Below are 14,058 nucleotides of genomic sequence, written 5' to 3'. Positions count from 1 at the left end.
AACTCACTAGCCTCATTACTAGGATTTGGAAAAATAATTTATAAAAAAGGTGGAAAATTTTTGATATTATGGGTTTTAGTACTATTAACATTCATTGTAATGTGATATCTGGAGCTAACGATAATGGTAAAGATACAGACATACTATATACTTTTAATCTAACTGAACCACCAGGTTACTTGATAATTATTATACCAACTAATACCTTATATCAAAATGTAACTAAAGATAGAATAGAATATATAGAATTTCATATTAAAGATGAGCATGGAAGACCTATAGACTTTAATGGTGATGTATTAAATTTTACTTGACATCTGTGTTAACAACTTCGTTGATCTGATTTACACTTACACTTATCTGCGAAGCAGGTTCCCCCGATAATTGTACTTACATTTATCTACGAAGCAGGTTCTCTGATACTTGTACTTAGACTTAGACCTACACTTAAACTAAACTACAAAACTCTCCGATCCCAATTAATTCTTAGTTTACCATTAATATTTTTATTTTTAGTTATATCAATGACAATATAATTATAAGGCTCTTTCCATACCTTATTACAAATATTAGCAAAATCATTATAACTAAGTTCAACATTAATAAAGAAATCTTGATATATAGATATGAGGACTTTACCTCTCTGTTCAAATAAAATAAATAGATTACAGTTCTCTCTAACACTCTGCCTATCCAGAGAGAACAGGTTTTGATTAAGATATATCATATTACAGTTATTATGTCTATCTCTACAAAAGTATTCATTAATAACTGGTTCTTTGGCTCTAACATCATCAAAGATCATTAGTTTCTTTAAGTCTTTGGGTAGTTTATCATGAGATGTTAAATCTTTTATATCTTTAATAAATTCAACATCTGCTTTTGGGTTTATTCTTTCTATACCATGGTACTGATCACCAGTAGGTCCAATGATGTATAGCTTATCAAAGTATATACTAGTTAGAATTAGTTTTTTCAATAAGAATGTCTTACCACATTCACTAGGACCAGACATTATACATCTAAAGTTATCTGGGAACGCGGCTTCAGTAATTATATCATCATCATTTAGCCATGAATATAGATCATCATTTATGTTTACAGATATCGGTGAATTTGCAAACGAGCGAAGCTCGTGGTTAAACAAACAACTCTGTTGAACCGCTTCACGGATATTATTAGTAGGACTATGGGACTTCGTCCATATTTCACCGTTACTATTGCTGTTACTATTGCTATTCCTATTAGATTTACTCATTTGATATTTTTCATCAAATAGATATATAAAATTATCTCTATCATTATCATTATCATTATCATTATCATTATCATTATCATTATAATTATAATTATCATTACCATTATCAATGACATTATCCTTATCATTATGGTTATCATTATCATTATCATTATCATTATCGTTAACATTATCTTTATCATTATCATTATCATTATCATTATCATTAACATTATCATTATCATGATTAGCAAAGCTACTTCGCAGATCATCTGCAAAGCAGGTTCCCTGATTAACATTATTAACAAAGCTACTTTGTGAATCATTAACATTATCCTTATCTTTATCACCACCTCTACTACAATTCAAACAAAAACACCCATTATATATTCTCGGATATTTACATTGATTAACTAGAATATTCAAAGCACTTTTAATTCTAAATCCTCTATCAATAAGATAGAACATATATAAACAATAAGCCCCACAATAAGATTCATCATATTGTTGTATTCTATCGTTAGAGCCTAGATCAACATATTCTTCTAAAAATAAAGGTTGAGTTTCTACACCAAAACTATCAAAGTAATATGTTGGACCACCTTCTCTTCTTATAACTAAAACCCAATGTGTACCTTCAGTTGGATGTAGATTTACAATAATGTTAGAGTTAGGTTCACTTACCATTTCTGGTTTATCATCTCTCATTACAATCTCAATTGGTGTTAGACTTATATCGTTACCTATATCTTTTATTCTGATATCACTCATAGCATTATTATCAATATTAAATTTATTATTGAATTCCTCAAAAGTTAGGATGAGCATTTTTATATAATAAATTGATTAAATCTAAGTCTAAGTCTAAGTCTAAATCTAAATCTATATCAAATCTATATTTATTATAAAAAAATGGAAACAGGTAGTGCAGTTTTTATTTTTATTATTATTATTGGAATTTGTTATATAATATATGATTCAAGACCAAGTAAATATACAAAACTAGAAGAAAACTTTGGTGGATTTATGAATAGGAGTCTAGTAAGATTTGAATATGAAAAGTCACCACTACATACTATTGTTTATGGTGGAACTGGAACGGGTAAAACATATTTTATTAGACAATTCGTAAAGTTATACTTACACCATGGTCAAGTTCAAGATCAAAACCAAAACCAAAACCAAGACCAAAACCAAAACCAAAACCAAGACCAAAACCAAGACCAAAACAAAAACCAAAACCAAAACCAAGACCAAAACCAAAACCAAGACCAAGCTAAAAATTTAGTTATAGTTTGTAAAGATGACAGAGACTGGATAGATACTGAGTTTATAAAGTTTTATACTGGGTTTAAGAAATGTGATATAAATATGATCACAAAAATAATACGCATAAATTTCAAAATTGTGTAATAGTACTTGATGATATGGGTGATAGGTTAAATAAGGATATAGGTTATTATTTTACTGAAGGTAGACATTATAGTATTCAAATGATTGTAATGTGTCATAAACCCGCTCAAATAATTAATACTGCAGGAATGAGTTGTGATACTATTTACTTAACAACCTATAATGGACCTGACCTATTTAAAATCTTTAATGAGATATATAAATGTGAACATGACTTCAATAAAATAATTAGTGAATTAAATAGTAACTATTATAATTGTACAGATGGAATGTCAGATGAACTTCGTTATGGTATAATTAAATATAATAAAAAACAAAAATACTTTTATTATTTTTAGTAGTAATAGAACAATGATATATGATTCAAGAGTTGGTTTCCTTGATTTAAAAGCTCCTAGTAAAAGCTCATATGAAACCACTAATGATTAATGCAACAGATAGAAATGTTATTAATCAAGATAATTATCAGTTTTATTTTAATAAACTTCTGACTTTAAATAATAATAAAATTCAGAATGATGTTCTAACTAAAGAAATGATTAAGGGAAAGGGTATGAAAATTTTATCAAATATTGGTGGAATTATAGGCACAGGTTTATTTATATTTAATTGTTTTTATCCTGATTCAATGTCAAGAAATGCTATAACTATAGCAATGGGAGCAAGCACAATGTTGAATAGAGTAAATACATTAGTTAATGTTGGATATGGAGAAGTGTTGGAAGGTGAAACACGAAGCAGTTATACTGATCAGTGTAACTGTGACTTCATCAATGAAGAGATGGGAATTTTGAATAGAAAGGGAGGAAGGTTTTAAAACAAACTATATATAAATAATGAAGAATTTAGAGAAGATATTATAAGTTTTGTTAAAGATAAAAAAGAATTAGACCTTGATTTGATCTTAGATATGAGATGTAAAACTAATACACTCAATACTTTAGGAAATAAATATTTAACAGAGTGTATCACATCTAAAGATAATACTAAAGATTTAATTGAAATCATGGCTAAATAGTACCCTGTGAACGGATGAAGTCCGTGGTAAACCAAGCAGTTCCACTGATGGATAAAGTCCTATGATTAGGTAAACATTAAAGTTTACCCTATTATATATGCTTTTACAATGTTTAGAGTGTAACTATAAATGTGGAAGCATTGTTGTTTTAAAATATCATTATGAATCATTTCAAAAAGATAAAACTGATAAATGTATGTGTGGTAATATAATATTAAGTGGTATTTGTGCTAATGATTTTTCGCCATGGGGTTGTTCTTTAAAAAATGAATCTAGTTCTAGTTCTAATTCTAATTCTAACCCTAGTTCTAATTCTAATTCTAATTCTAGTTCTAACCCTAGTTCTAGTTCTAACCCTAATTCTAACTCTAGTTCTAGTTCTAGTTCTAGTTCTGGTTCTGGTTCTAACCCCAGTTCTAGCTCTAGTTCTGGTTCTGGTTCTATCTATGACTATAACTCTAACTCAGATCCTAACCCCAACCCTAACCCTAACCTTATCCCCAACCCTAATCTTATACCTAACCCTAACCTTAACCCCAGCTCAAAAGTATTAACTAGATGTTGTAATAAGTGTAATTAAATAAAACCACTAAATAATTGTGATGAGGGTAAGTATACATGTAGAAGTTGTACTTCAGCTAAAGTTAATTGTCCATATTGTACTTCTGTTGTGAGATATGATGGGATACGGGCTCATGTAAAGAAACAACATCCAGATATAGAATTGACTAGAGGATTTAGTAGAAATCTGCAAAGCAGGTTCCCTGATATAACAGAAAGATCAGCGGAGCTGGTTCCCAGATCTGATATTACCCAAACTGGGGATCTGCGAATTTGCAAAAGAACTCCGTTGAGCAGTTTCAATGATAGTTGTTCATGTAAATACTATAATTTTGTATCATTTCTTATTAATAATGGAATAAATATAGAAAAAAAAGAAAATATAAATTTATTGAAAAGTATAGATAATTTGAAATAAAAAGTATAAAAAAAGTAAAAAAAATATCAAAAAAGAGGGAATCACTCTTTAAGAGCGAAAAAGAGCGATCTTTTCTACTGGGGATCACTCCGAATAAGAGTGAATCACTCTTAAAGAGTGAAATGTAAATTTTGCTTTGATTTTTTGTTTTATTTTTGATTTTAATTTTAATTTTTATCAAATTTAGAGCTAATATATAGTAGTGGATAAAACAGGGCTTCCAGAAATCAGTAAAATTTGGCCCGATTCGACATGCGTGATTAGCGCTTGGAGAAAGGGTCAAATTTTGCTGGTGGCTGGAAGCCCTGTTTTATCCACTACTTTAGTTGAATTTAAAACTCTGCTAAATATAACGTTTTTGTGTAATAATTCCTATTTACCTGTTGTAACCCAAGTGACAGTTGCATCTGATGTATCCGCTCCAACCACAGCAGTTTGCCCATCGGTGTTTCTAATTGCAGTGTTCCCTGTGTCTCTGTTCAAGTATTGGTCTATTTGAAACGTTGTTGACAGTAACAATTATTAATTGTGTTTAAGCAACCCTTGGAACTGTTTTTTTTGCTTGTACATTGAAGCTAGAAAAAACAATTTAGCATTGCAGGCAGTAAACCGTGGTAAACAACCGTGATCTTGATAATCAATCAAGATGCTAGGACAAAATTTTGCAAGATCATCTATACCTTTCAAACTGAAGCTAGAGTTCATTTTGCAAGAAATTTTTGACCTAACCACACTGGCGACGCAGTTCATGTTACATCGGGAGCAAACATTGAAATGACAAGCTGAATCTCATTTTTAGGTGCGGTCTGTTTTTATTTTCATTATTATGCTGGACTGTGATGCATTTTTAAAAAAAAGTAAAGTATTTTCTTTAGAACTAAACTTCTTTTCCAAAGTTTCCATATTCACTAACACTTCTGGTCATGTTAGAACACTCACATAATCAAAAACTGAATTTAAAAAACCAAACAACAGTTTGCTTGTTTTTTCATCATTGACTGCTAAGTTTTTCTTTCTGTTCTGACAAGGAGCATGTATAAAACTGAAATTCAAATCAATCTTTCGGTTTTTAGCTCATTTTTTATTGAACCAAAAGAATTAAGAAGTATCAGATGTATTGTTTGAGAGGTTTAGGTCAACTTCCTGGTCTTAGGCGACTCGAATTCGAAAGAAGCCATGCCATATTTATGGCAAGACTCACTGCTGCAACAATACGCGTGAGTAGTTTTGATTATGATTAATTGTTTCAAGACTGCTGCTTTGACTGGCTTAATGTTTTGTAGAACTGAGTGCAATGGTGCTGGAGGACGACGCTCCGATGATCTATTGCAACTTGCTGATCTTGCGCGAGGGTTCAATCAAATAATTGTAGTAGTGTGTGACAACGAACGACGTGAACTCGATGAATGTCGATGTATATATATTTTTGGGCAAAATCCTCGGCCCGGGTTCTAGTGATTCATTTTGAGTAGTCCAGTTGGTCATCCGAGAGATCTAGGGGTCATCCTGGTGGTCCAGGGGGCAAAATGTGCGATCTATATTTTCATCCTGGTGGCCCAGGAGGGTCCTTCTCGTGGTCCAGCGGTTCATATGAATGGTCCAGAGGCTCATCGTTGCTGTCCAGGGTGGCCACCCGAATGGTCCAAGGAGTCACACAAGTGCTCCGGGAGTTTCGTCTGAGTGGTCCAGCAGGTCATCCTGGTGGCCGAGAAAGGTCATCCTGGTGGTCCAGGGGTCGTCCTGGTGGTCCAAAGGTGTCACCCTTTTGCTCTAGGGGTTCAGCTGAGTGCTCTAGGTGGTCAATCTGGTGGTCCATGTCATCTTGGTGGTCCATATCCTAGTGGTCAGGTCTGAAAGGTCATCCTAGTGGTCCGGGGGGCCACGCTGGTGGTCCAAGAGGAGTTATCGTGGTGGTACTGTTGAGCCATCCTGGTGGTCCAGTGGGGCTCATCCGATGGTTCAAGGGGGTGATCCTGGTGGTACTGGGGAGTCATCCTGGTGGTCCAAAGAGGTCATCTTGATGGTCCATGCTGGTATCCTGGTTGTACAAGGGGGTCATCGGAGCGGTCCAGGTAGTCATCCTGGTGGTTAAGCATGGTCGTTATGGTGAACCAGGGGGATCACCCAAGTGCTCCAAGGGTTTAACCTGAGTTGTTCAGGGGTCATTCTGCTGGTCCAAGGGGTCATCCTGTTGGTCCATGGGGGTCATCCTGGTGGTCCTGTGGGCTAATACTGGAGGTACAGGGGGGATGAAGGGTGGTCCTGACGGTCCAAGGACGTCATCCTGGTGGTCCAAGGAGGTCATCCTGGTGGTCCCAAGGCGACTTCCTGGTGGTCAAGCGAGGTTACCTGAGCGATGCATGTAGTCATCTGGTGGTCCAGCATTGTCATTGGGGTTGTCCAGAGGGTTACCCTCATCCTGGTGGTCATCTTAGTGGTCAGGGGGTCAACCTTGTTGTCCTGTGGGGTAATCTTGGTGGCCAAGTGGGGACACCTGAACGGTCCAAGTAGTCATCCAGGGGTTCATCTGAGTGGTCGAAGATGTCAACCTGGTGGTCTATGGGCGTCATCCTTGTGGTCCAGGTGTGTCAAATGACTGGTCCAAGGAGGTCTCCCAAGTCCTCCAAGAGGGTCATCTGAGTGGCCCTGGCGTTCATCCTGGTGGTCCGAGGTGGTCATCCGAGCAGTTCAGTGTGGTCAAGTGGGGTCATCCTGGTGGTCCAGGCTGGTCATCTTAGTGGTCCATTGGGTCATCTTTATGTTCAACCGTGATCTTGATAATCAATCAAGATGCTAGGACAAAACTTTGCAAGATCATCTATACCTTTCAAACTGAAGCTAGAGTTCATTTTGCAAGAAATTTTTGACCTAACCACACTGGCGACGCAGTTCATGTTACATCGGGAGCAAACATTGAAATGACAAGCTGAATCTCATTTTTAGGTGCGGTCTGTTTTTATTTTCATTACTATGCTGGACTGTGATGCATTTTTAAAAAAAAGTAAAGTATTTTCTTTAGAACTAAACTTCTTTTCCAAAGTTTCTATATTCACTAACACTTCTGGTCATGTTAGAACACTCACATAATCAAAAACTGAATTTAAAAACCAAACAACAGTTTGCTTGTTTTTTCATCATTGACTGCTAAGTTTTTCTTTCTGTTCTGACAAGGAGCATGTATAAAACTGAAATTCAAATCAATCTTTCGGTTTTTAGCTCATTTTTTATTGAACCAAAAGAATTAAGAAGTATCAGATGTATTGTTTGAGAGGTTTAGGTCAACTTCCTGGTCTTAGGCGACTCGAATTCGAAAGAAGCCATGCCATATTTATGGCAAGACTCACTGCTGCAACAATACGCGTGAGTAGTTTTGATTATGATTAATTGTTTCAAGACTGTTGCTTTGACTGGCTTAATGTTTTGTAGAACTGAGTGCAATGGTGCTGGAGGACGACGCTCCGATGATCTATTGCAACTTGCTGATCTTGCGCGAGGGTTCAATCAAATAATTGTAGTTGTGTGTGACAACGAACGACGTGAACTCGATGAATGTCGATGTATATATAATTTTGGGCAAAATCCTCGGCCCGGGTTCTAGTGATTCATTTTGAGTAGTCCAGTTGGTCATCCGAGAGATCTAGGGGTCATCCTGGTGGTCCAGGGGGCAAAATGTGCGATCTATATTTTCATCCTGGTGGCCCAGGAGGGTCCTTCTCGTGGTCCAGCGGTTCATATGAATGGTCCAGAGGCTCATCGTTGCTGTCCAGGGTGGCCACCCGAATGGTCCAAGGGGTCACACAAGTGCTCCAGGTGTTTCGTCTGAGTGGTCCAGCAGGTCATCCTGGTGGCCGAGAAAGGTCATCCTGGTGGTCCAGGGGTCGTCCTGGTGGTCCAAAGGTGTCACCCTTTTGCTCTAGGGGTTCAGCTGAGTGCTCTAGGTGGTCAATCTGGTGGTCCATGTCATCTTGGTGGTCCATATCCTAGTGGTCAGGTCTGAAAGGTCATCCTAGTGGTCCGGGGGGCCACGCTGGTGGTCCAAGAGGAGTTATCGTGGTGGTACTGTTGAGCCATCCTGGTGGTCCAGTGGGGCTCATCCGATGGTTCAAGGGGGTGATCCTGGTGGTACTGGGGAGTCATCCTGGTGGTCCAAAGAGGTCATCTTGATGGTCCATGGTGGTATCCTGGTTGTACAAGGGGGTCATCGGAGCGGTCCAGGTAGTCATCCTGGTGGTTAAGCATGGTCGTTATGGTGAACCAGGGGGATCACCCAAGTGCTCCAAGGGTTTAACCTGAGTTGTTCAGGGGTCATTCTGCTGGTCCAAGGGGTCATCCTGTTGGTCCATGGGGGTCATCCTGGTGGTCCTGTGGGCTAATACTGGAGGTAGAGGGGGGGATGAAGGGTGGTCCTGACGGTCCAAGGACGTCATCCTAGTGGTCCAAGGAGGTCATCCTGGTGGTCCCAAGGGGACTTCCTAGTGGTCAAGCGAGGTTACCTGAGCGATGCATGTAGTCATCTGGTGGTCCAGCATTGTCATTCGGGTTGTCCAGAGGGTTACCCTCATCCTGGTGGTCATCTTAGTGGTCAGGGGGTCAACCTTGTGGTCCTGTGGGGTAATCTTGGTGGCCAAGTGGGGACACCTGAACGGTCCAAGTAGTCATTCAGGGGTTCATCTGAGTGGTCGAAGATGTCAACCTGGTGGTCTATGGGCGTCATCCTTGTGGTCCAGGTGTGTCAAATGACTGGTCCAAGGAGGTCACCCAAGTCCTCCAAGAGGGTCATCTGAGTGGCCCTGGCGTTCATCCTGGTGGTCCGAGGTGGTCATCCGAGCAGTTCAGTGTGGTCAAGTGGGGTCGTCCTGGTGGTCCAGGCTGGTCATCTTAGTGGTCCATTGGGTCATCTTTATGTTCCTGTGAGGTAATCCTTGTGATCCAGTGGTGTCATCTGAAAACTAGTCATCCTTGTGGTCCAGCAGGCTCATTCTGGTGCTCCAGGGGTTCATCTGAGCGGTCAAAGAAGTCAACCTGGTGGTCTAATGGGGGTCATCCCTGTGGTCCAGGGGTGTCATCTGAGTGGTCGAAGATGTCAACCTGGTGATCTATGGGCGTCATCCTTGTGGTCCAGGTGTGTCAAATGACTGGTGCAAGGTCACCCAAGTCCTCCAAGAGGGTCATCTGAGTGGCCCTTGCGTCCATCCTGGGGGTCCGAGGTGGTCATCCGAGCAAATGTGTGGTCATCGGAGTGGGTCCGGGGGTAATCTTTGTGCTCCAGGGGATCGTCTTGGTTGTCCAGTGGGTCATCCGAGTGGTTCAGCAAGGTCATCTGAGTGTCCTGGGGGTTGTTCGTGGGGCTCCAAAGGGGGCATCTTGGTGGTCCAGGGGGTTGTCCTTTTTGTCGAAGGGTTCATATGACTTTTCCAGCAGGGTCATCTTAGTGGTACAGTGGGTCATCCTGGTGGTCCAAGGGGGTTGTCCTGGTGGTCCACATGGGGAGGGGCATTCTGGTAGTCGCAAGGGCTTGTCCTGCTGGTCCAGAGGGTCATCTTAGTGGTCCAGTGGGGTTGCCTTGGTGGACCACGGGGTCATAGGAGTGGTCCTGCAGGGTTTATCTAAAAGGTCCAGGGGGTCGTCCGTGGGGTCCAAGTGGGTCATCTGATGGGTCCAGGGGTTCATCTGAGTGGCCCAGACTAGTCATCTAAGTGGTCCAGGGGGCCATCTTGGTAGTCCAAGGGGCATCCTGGTGGTCAAAGGGGGTGTCTTGGTTGTCCAGGGAGTCGTCTGAGTGTCCCAACGGGTCGTCGGTGGTGTCCAGTGCGGTCATCTGATACGTCCCAAGGGTCGTCTGAGTGGCTCAGGGTGGTCATCCGAGAGTTCTAGAGTCGTTATCCGAGTTGTCCAGGGGTTGTCCGCGTGGCATATGGGGTTGTGTTTGGGGTGGAGTCTGATGATATTTATAATTATTGCACATTTTATTAATATTAAATATTTTACTTCGCTTGAGATTTCTGAGTTAATTAGATCTTATAGTTTATTGAAAATTATTGTTCTGCGTGGGATTATCTTTAGAAATATTCTGTCGCGCCTCTGGACTAACCAGAGTGACAGTGCAAAAGCCGGAGGTTAATCTGAGAAAGAGACTGTGACAAGTTGTGCCTGTGTAGTATAATGGGACGATGATAATGGACACTCACCCTCGTTTACATTCTGGTGTTGAGTTTCAAATCTGTTGTGTGGAAGAAGTAGTCGATTTAAATGGAGACACACCGGCAACTCACACACTGAATGTGGAAGCCAAACCCGCACAGGGGGGTAATCCTGGCGGACTAGTTGAGACGGGTTATTCTGGTAGTCAATGGGGGGTCGTCCTGGTGGTCCAGAAGGTCATCTTAGTGGTTCAGGGGGTCGTCCGTGGGGTCCAAGTGGGTCATCTGATGGGCCAAGGGTTCATCTGAGTGGCATGGAGTGGTCAGTCATCTGAATGGTCCAGTGGGAACTCTGGTGGTCCACGGGGTATCCTGGTGGTCCAGGGGGCTGTCCTGGTTGTCCAGGGATTACGCGAGTGGTCCAGAGGGTCGTCGGTGGTGTCCAGTGGGGTCATCTGATGGGCCCCAGGAGTCATCTGAATGGCTGAGGTTGGTCATGCGAGCTGTTCAGAGTCATCATCCGAGTGGTCCAGGTCGTCCTTGTGGTTCATGGGGTTGTGTTTGGTGAGGGATGCTGATGATATTCATATTTTATTTATGTTTTATTAATATTAAATATTGAACTTCGCTGGAGATATCTGAGCTAATATGGTTTTGTAGTTCATTAAAAACTTTTTTGCGTCAAATTTGCCTAAACAAAATTCTTTTGCGCCTATGGAGTATCCTGTCTAACAGTGGAAAAGCCGCAGTTCAATCTGGGAAAGAAGCACTGACAAGCTGGGCCTCCGTTGTATGATGGGACGATGATAATGGACACTCACCCTGGTTCACGTTCTGATGGTCCGTTTCAAATCTGTTGTGTGGAGGGGGTAGTGTAATTGATTAAATGGAGACACGCCGTCAACTCACACACTGAATCCGGAAGCCAAACTCACACACACACACTGAGTATGGATGCCAAACCAACACAAACTAAGTATGGATGCCAATCACACATACACTGAGTATGGAAGCCAAACCCACACACACTGAGTATGGATGCCAAACCCACTCACGTTGAGTGAACAATTTACAATTTGCTATATACAATTTATAAAGCAAATCATAACAAACTTGTTCCAAACTGCAAAACGCCCAATTTGTAACAAACTGCAATGTTTATTTCATTAACCGTTATAACTAATATGTTCATTTTAATTAACCCTAATTTGGATGCATCATATTTCCACCTATAATTTGTTTCGAAAGTTCTGGCATTTAACGATTTTTCACTCCGTTCAGTCCAAAAACATACAAAAGTTCATAATGTTCATTAGGAATTCAGAATTATGACTCATTGTGTTCACAATAAGTTCAGGAATTTAATATTAATATTACTATGAAATGTCTAAAAAGTGCCATGATCAGAACTCTGGCCGTAGTAATATTCATAATGAAACTCTATGATTCAATTCTGAAATGTTACGACAGACAGATCCGGGAATGTGGAAACGATTAAAGATGGACTTTTCTTCATTTTTCGTTGTCAATATTTAGTTTTGATCTTTTTTCGCAGCTTCAAATAACGAAAACATGAGATTCATAAAGGCGCTTCAAGTTGAGTGTGAATTATAAAATGAAATTTATAGTTTGTAAAATAAGATAAAGTTTTTGGTTTTACTTTGGCAGCCAATGTAGGCTTTTTGAACCAGTAGCTTTACATAGAACAAAACAAAGTTTTGGAATGGAATTTTGAGGATGAGAAGAGATGGATTATTATATAAATATTATCACCAAACCCTTTTGGCTCACACTCAAAGAAACTACTTCAGCTGAGCAGACACATAACTACCAAAAATATTCACTTAACTTTTTAAAAAATTATCTTTTCAACAGTCGACCTCTCAAATTCTTTTTTAACTGTTTCAAAATAAATCTTATAACATTAACTAGTGGTCTCTACTAGACTACGAGATAATATTTAAATTTTTGTACAGAATTTTTTGAACAGCGTAAAAGCGACTTCAGCAAAAAAAATCAACTAAAAACCTGATTGCTACTTATCCCCAATTTGTGAACTCTAACCAAATTTTGAATTAGTTTTTGTGAGATCAGAATAAGTTCCCCTATTTGAGTCCTGGAATCATCAAAAGACTGTCTTCGACCAATTTAAGGAATGAAAAGATTTTCCACGACAGATTTTTAGAATTAAAATAATTTTTCTTGATTTTGCGTGATGTCTGCGACTTTGGCTGGAACTAAAACAATCGTCGTCGAACTAAAATATTCGTGGCTAGACAATAAAAGCCATCCTGTATTTTGGCTGGAGAATAAATACTTTAAGTGCAGTTTCAATGCAAACTTTTGCTTATAATGTAGTCCCTCAACTTTTGCATTTTAGACGATCAAACAATCTATTAAAAATCTGCGTCGTTTTTTAATTAAAAAAGCTATGAAATTGGAAGGAAAAAATTACGCCACGCATTAATGGCTTATGGGAAGAAAACCACTACAAAAAAAATTACTTGGTTTTACTCAAGCAACTATTGTGGCAATATAGCTGAAATAACTGCTGTATCCTAATAAACGCAAAATTTCTGAAATATTTTGGCATTACTGTTTACGTCGGACTGCTGTGGCGCAAAGTTGTTCAGCAAAGACATTTGCTCAACCATGAATAGATCATAATCGACCCAATATAACTATGAAAAGACCCTGCTTGACCCAAAATGCCCATGAAAAGAATTTGTCTGGACTTATGAAAAGAATTGGCCTGGATTTCAACTATGGTCCTCGACCGTGTATATTATTTCAATATTTACCAAACCACCTGGAATTATTAGCTCTTTTCATAAATTCTAGGTCTACACTAGGGTTTTGGGGGCATAATGAATAAGACTTATAATTAGACAGGAATCTATATAAGTAAATAATAGATATGATAAAATGTTCTGCTGAGGATAAACACAGACAACTTTTTGAAAATCAATTTCTTAAATTACTCAAATCTCCGTTTGGTCAAACTGTCGCTATAATTTAACGTATTCAATGTTAATCGACCAGATGCCCAAATTAGGACAAATTTTGATCATGCACAGTTACTGTCAACAACTATCAAACCATGCTCTCGTATGCTTGGTGGGCTTTTGTTCATTGTGAAATAAACAGCAGGAGTCAAACATTGTCCAAGTAGAAGACTCAGCCCAATCAGGTATCCCACCAAAGCTGCCCCATGAGTACGCTTCCAACCCACGTGTGCGAACCAGAATTTGCCCGCGTGTGGGATCGTGTA

The 14,058-nt window shown here is 39.2% G+C and overlaps 1 protein-coding gene across 1 annotated transcript in view; it reads right to left on the bottom strand.

The window, feature by feature from the left end:
* LOC142348016 (uncharacterized) overlaps positions 1–14,052 on the bottom strand; it is a 53,477-nt gene extending 39,425 nt beyond the window's left edge. Inside the window, exons 1-2 of the mRNA XM_075399183.1 lie at positions 13,887–14,052; positions 5,028–5,138 (exon numbers count right to left, since the gene is read on the bottom strand). Coding sequence (XP_075255298.1) covers positions 5,028–5,138; positions 13,887–13,920 — 145 coding nt within the window. The 5' untranslated portion in view covers positions 13,921–14,052. The remainder of the gene's footprint in view (positions 1–5,027; positions 5,139–13,886) is intronic.
* Positions 14,053–14,058: the final 6 nt, after the last annotated feature.

Source organism: Convolutriloba macropyga, chromosome 10 (assembly GCF_964194025.1).
Source record: "Convolutriloba macropyga chromosome 10, txConMacr16.3, whole genome shotgun sequence".
NCBI classification, from domain to species: Eukaryota; Metazoa; Xenacoelomorpha; order Acoela; family Convolutidae; genus Convolutriloba; species Convolutriloba macropyga.
This window is presented reverse-complemented; position numbering and strand designations above follow the sequence as displayed.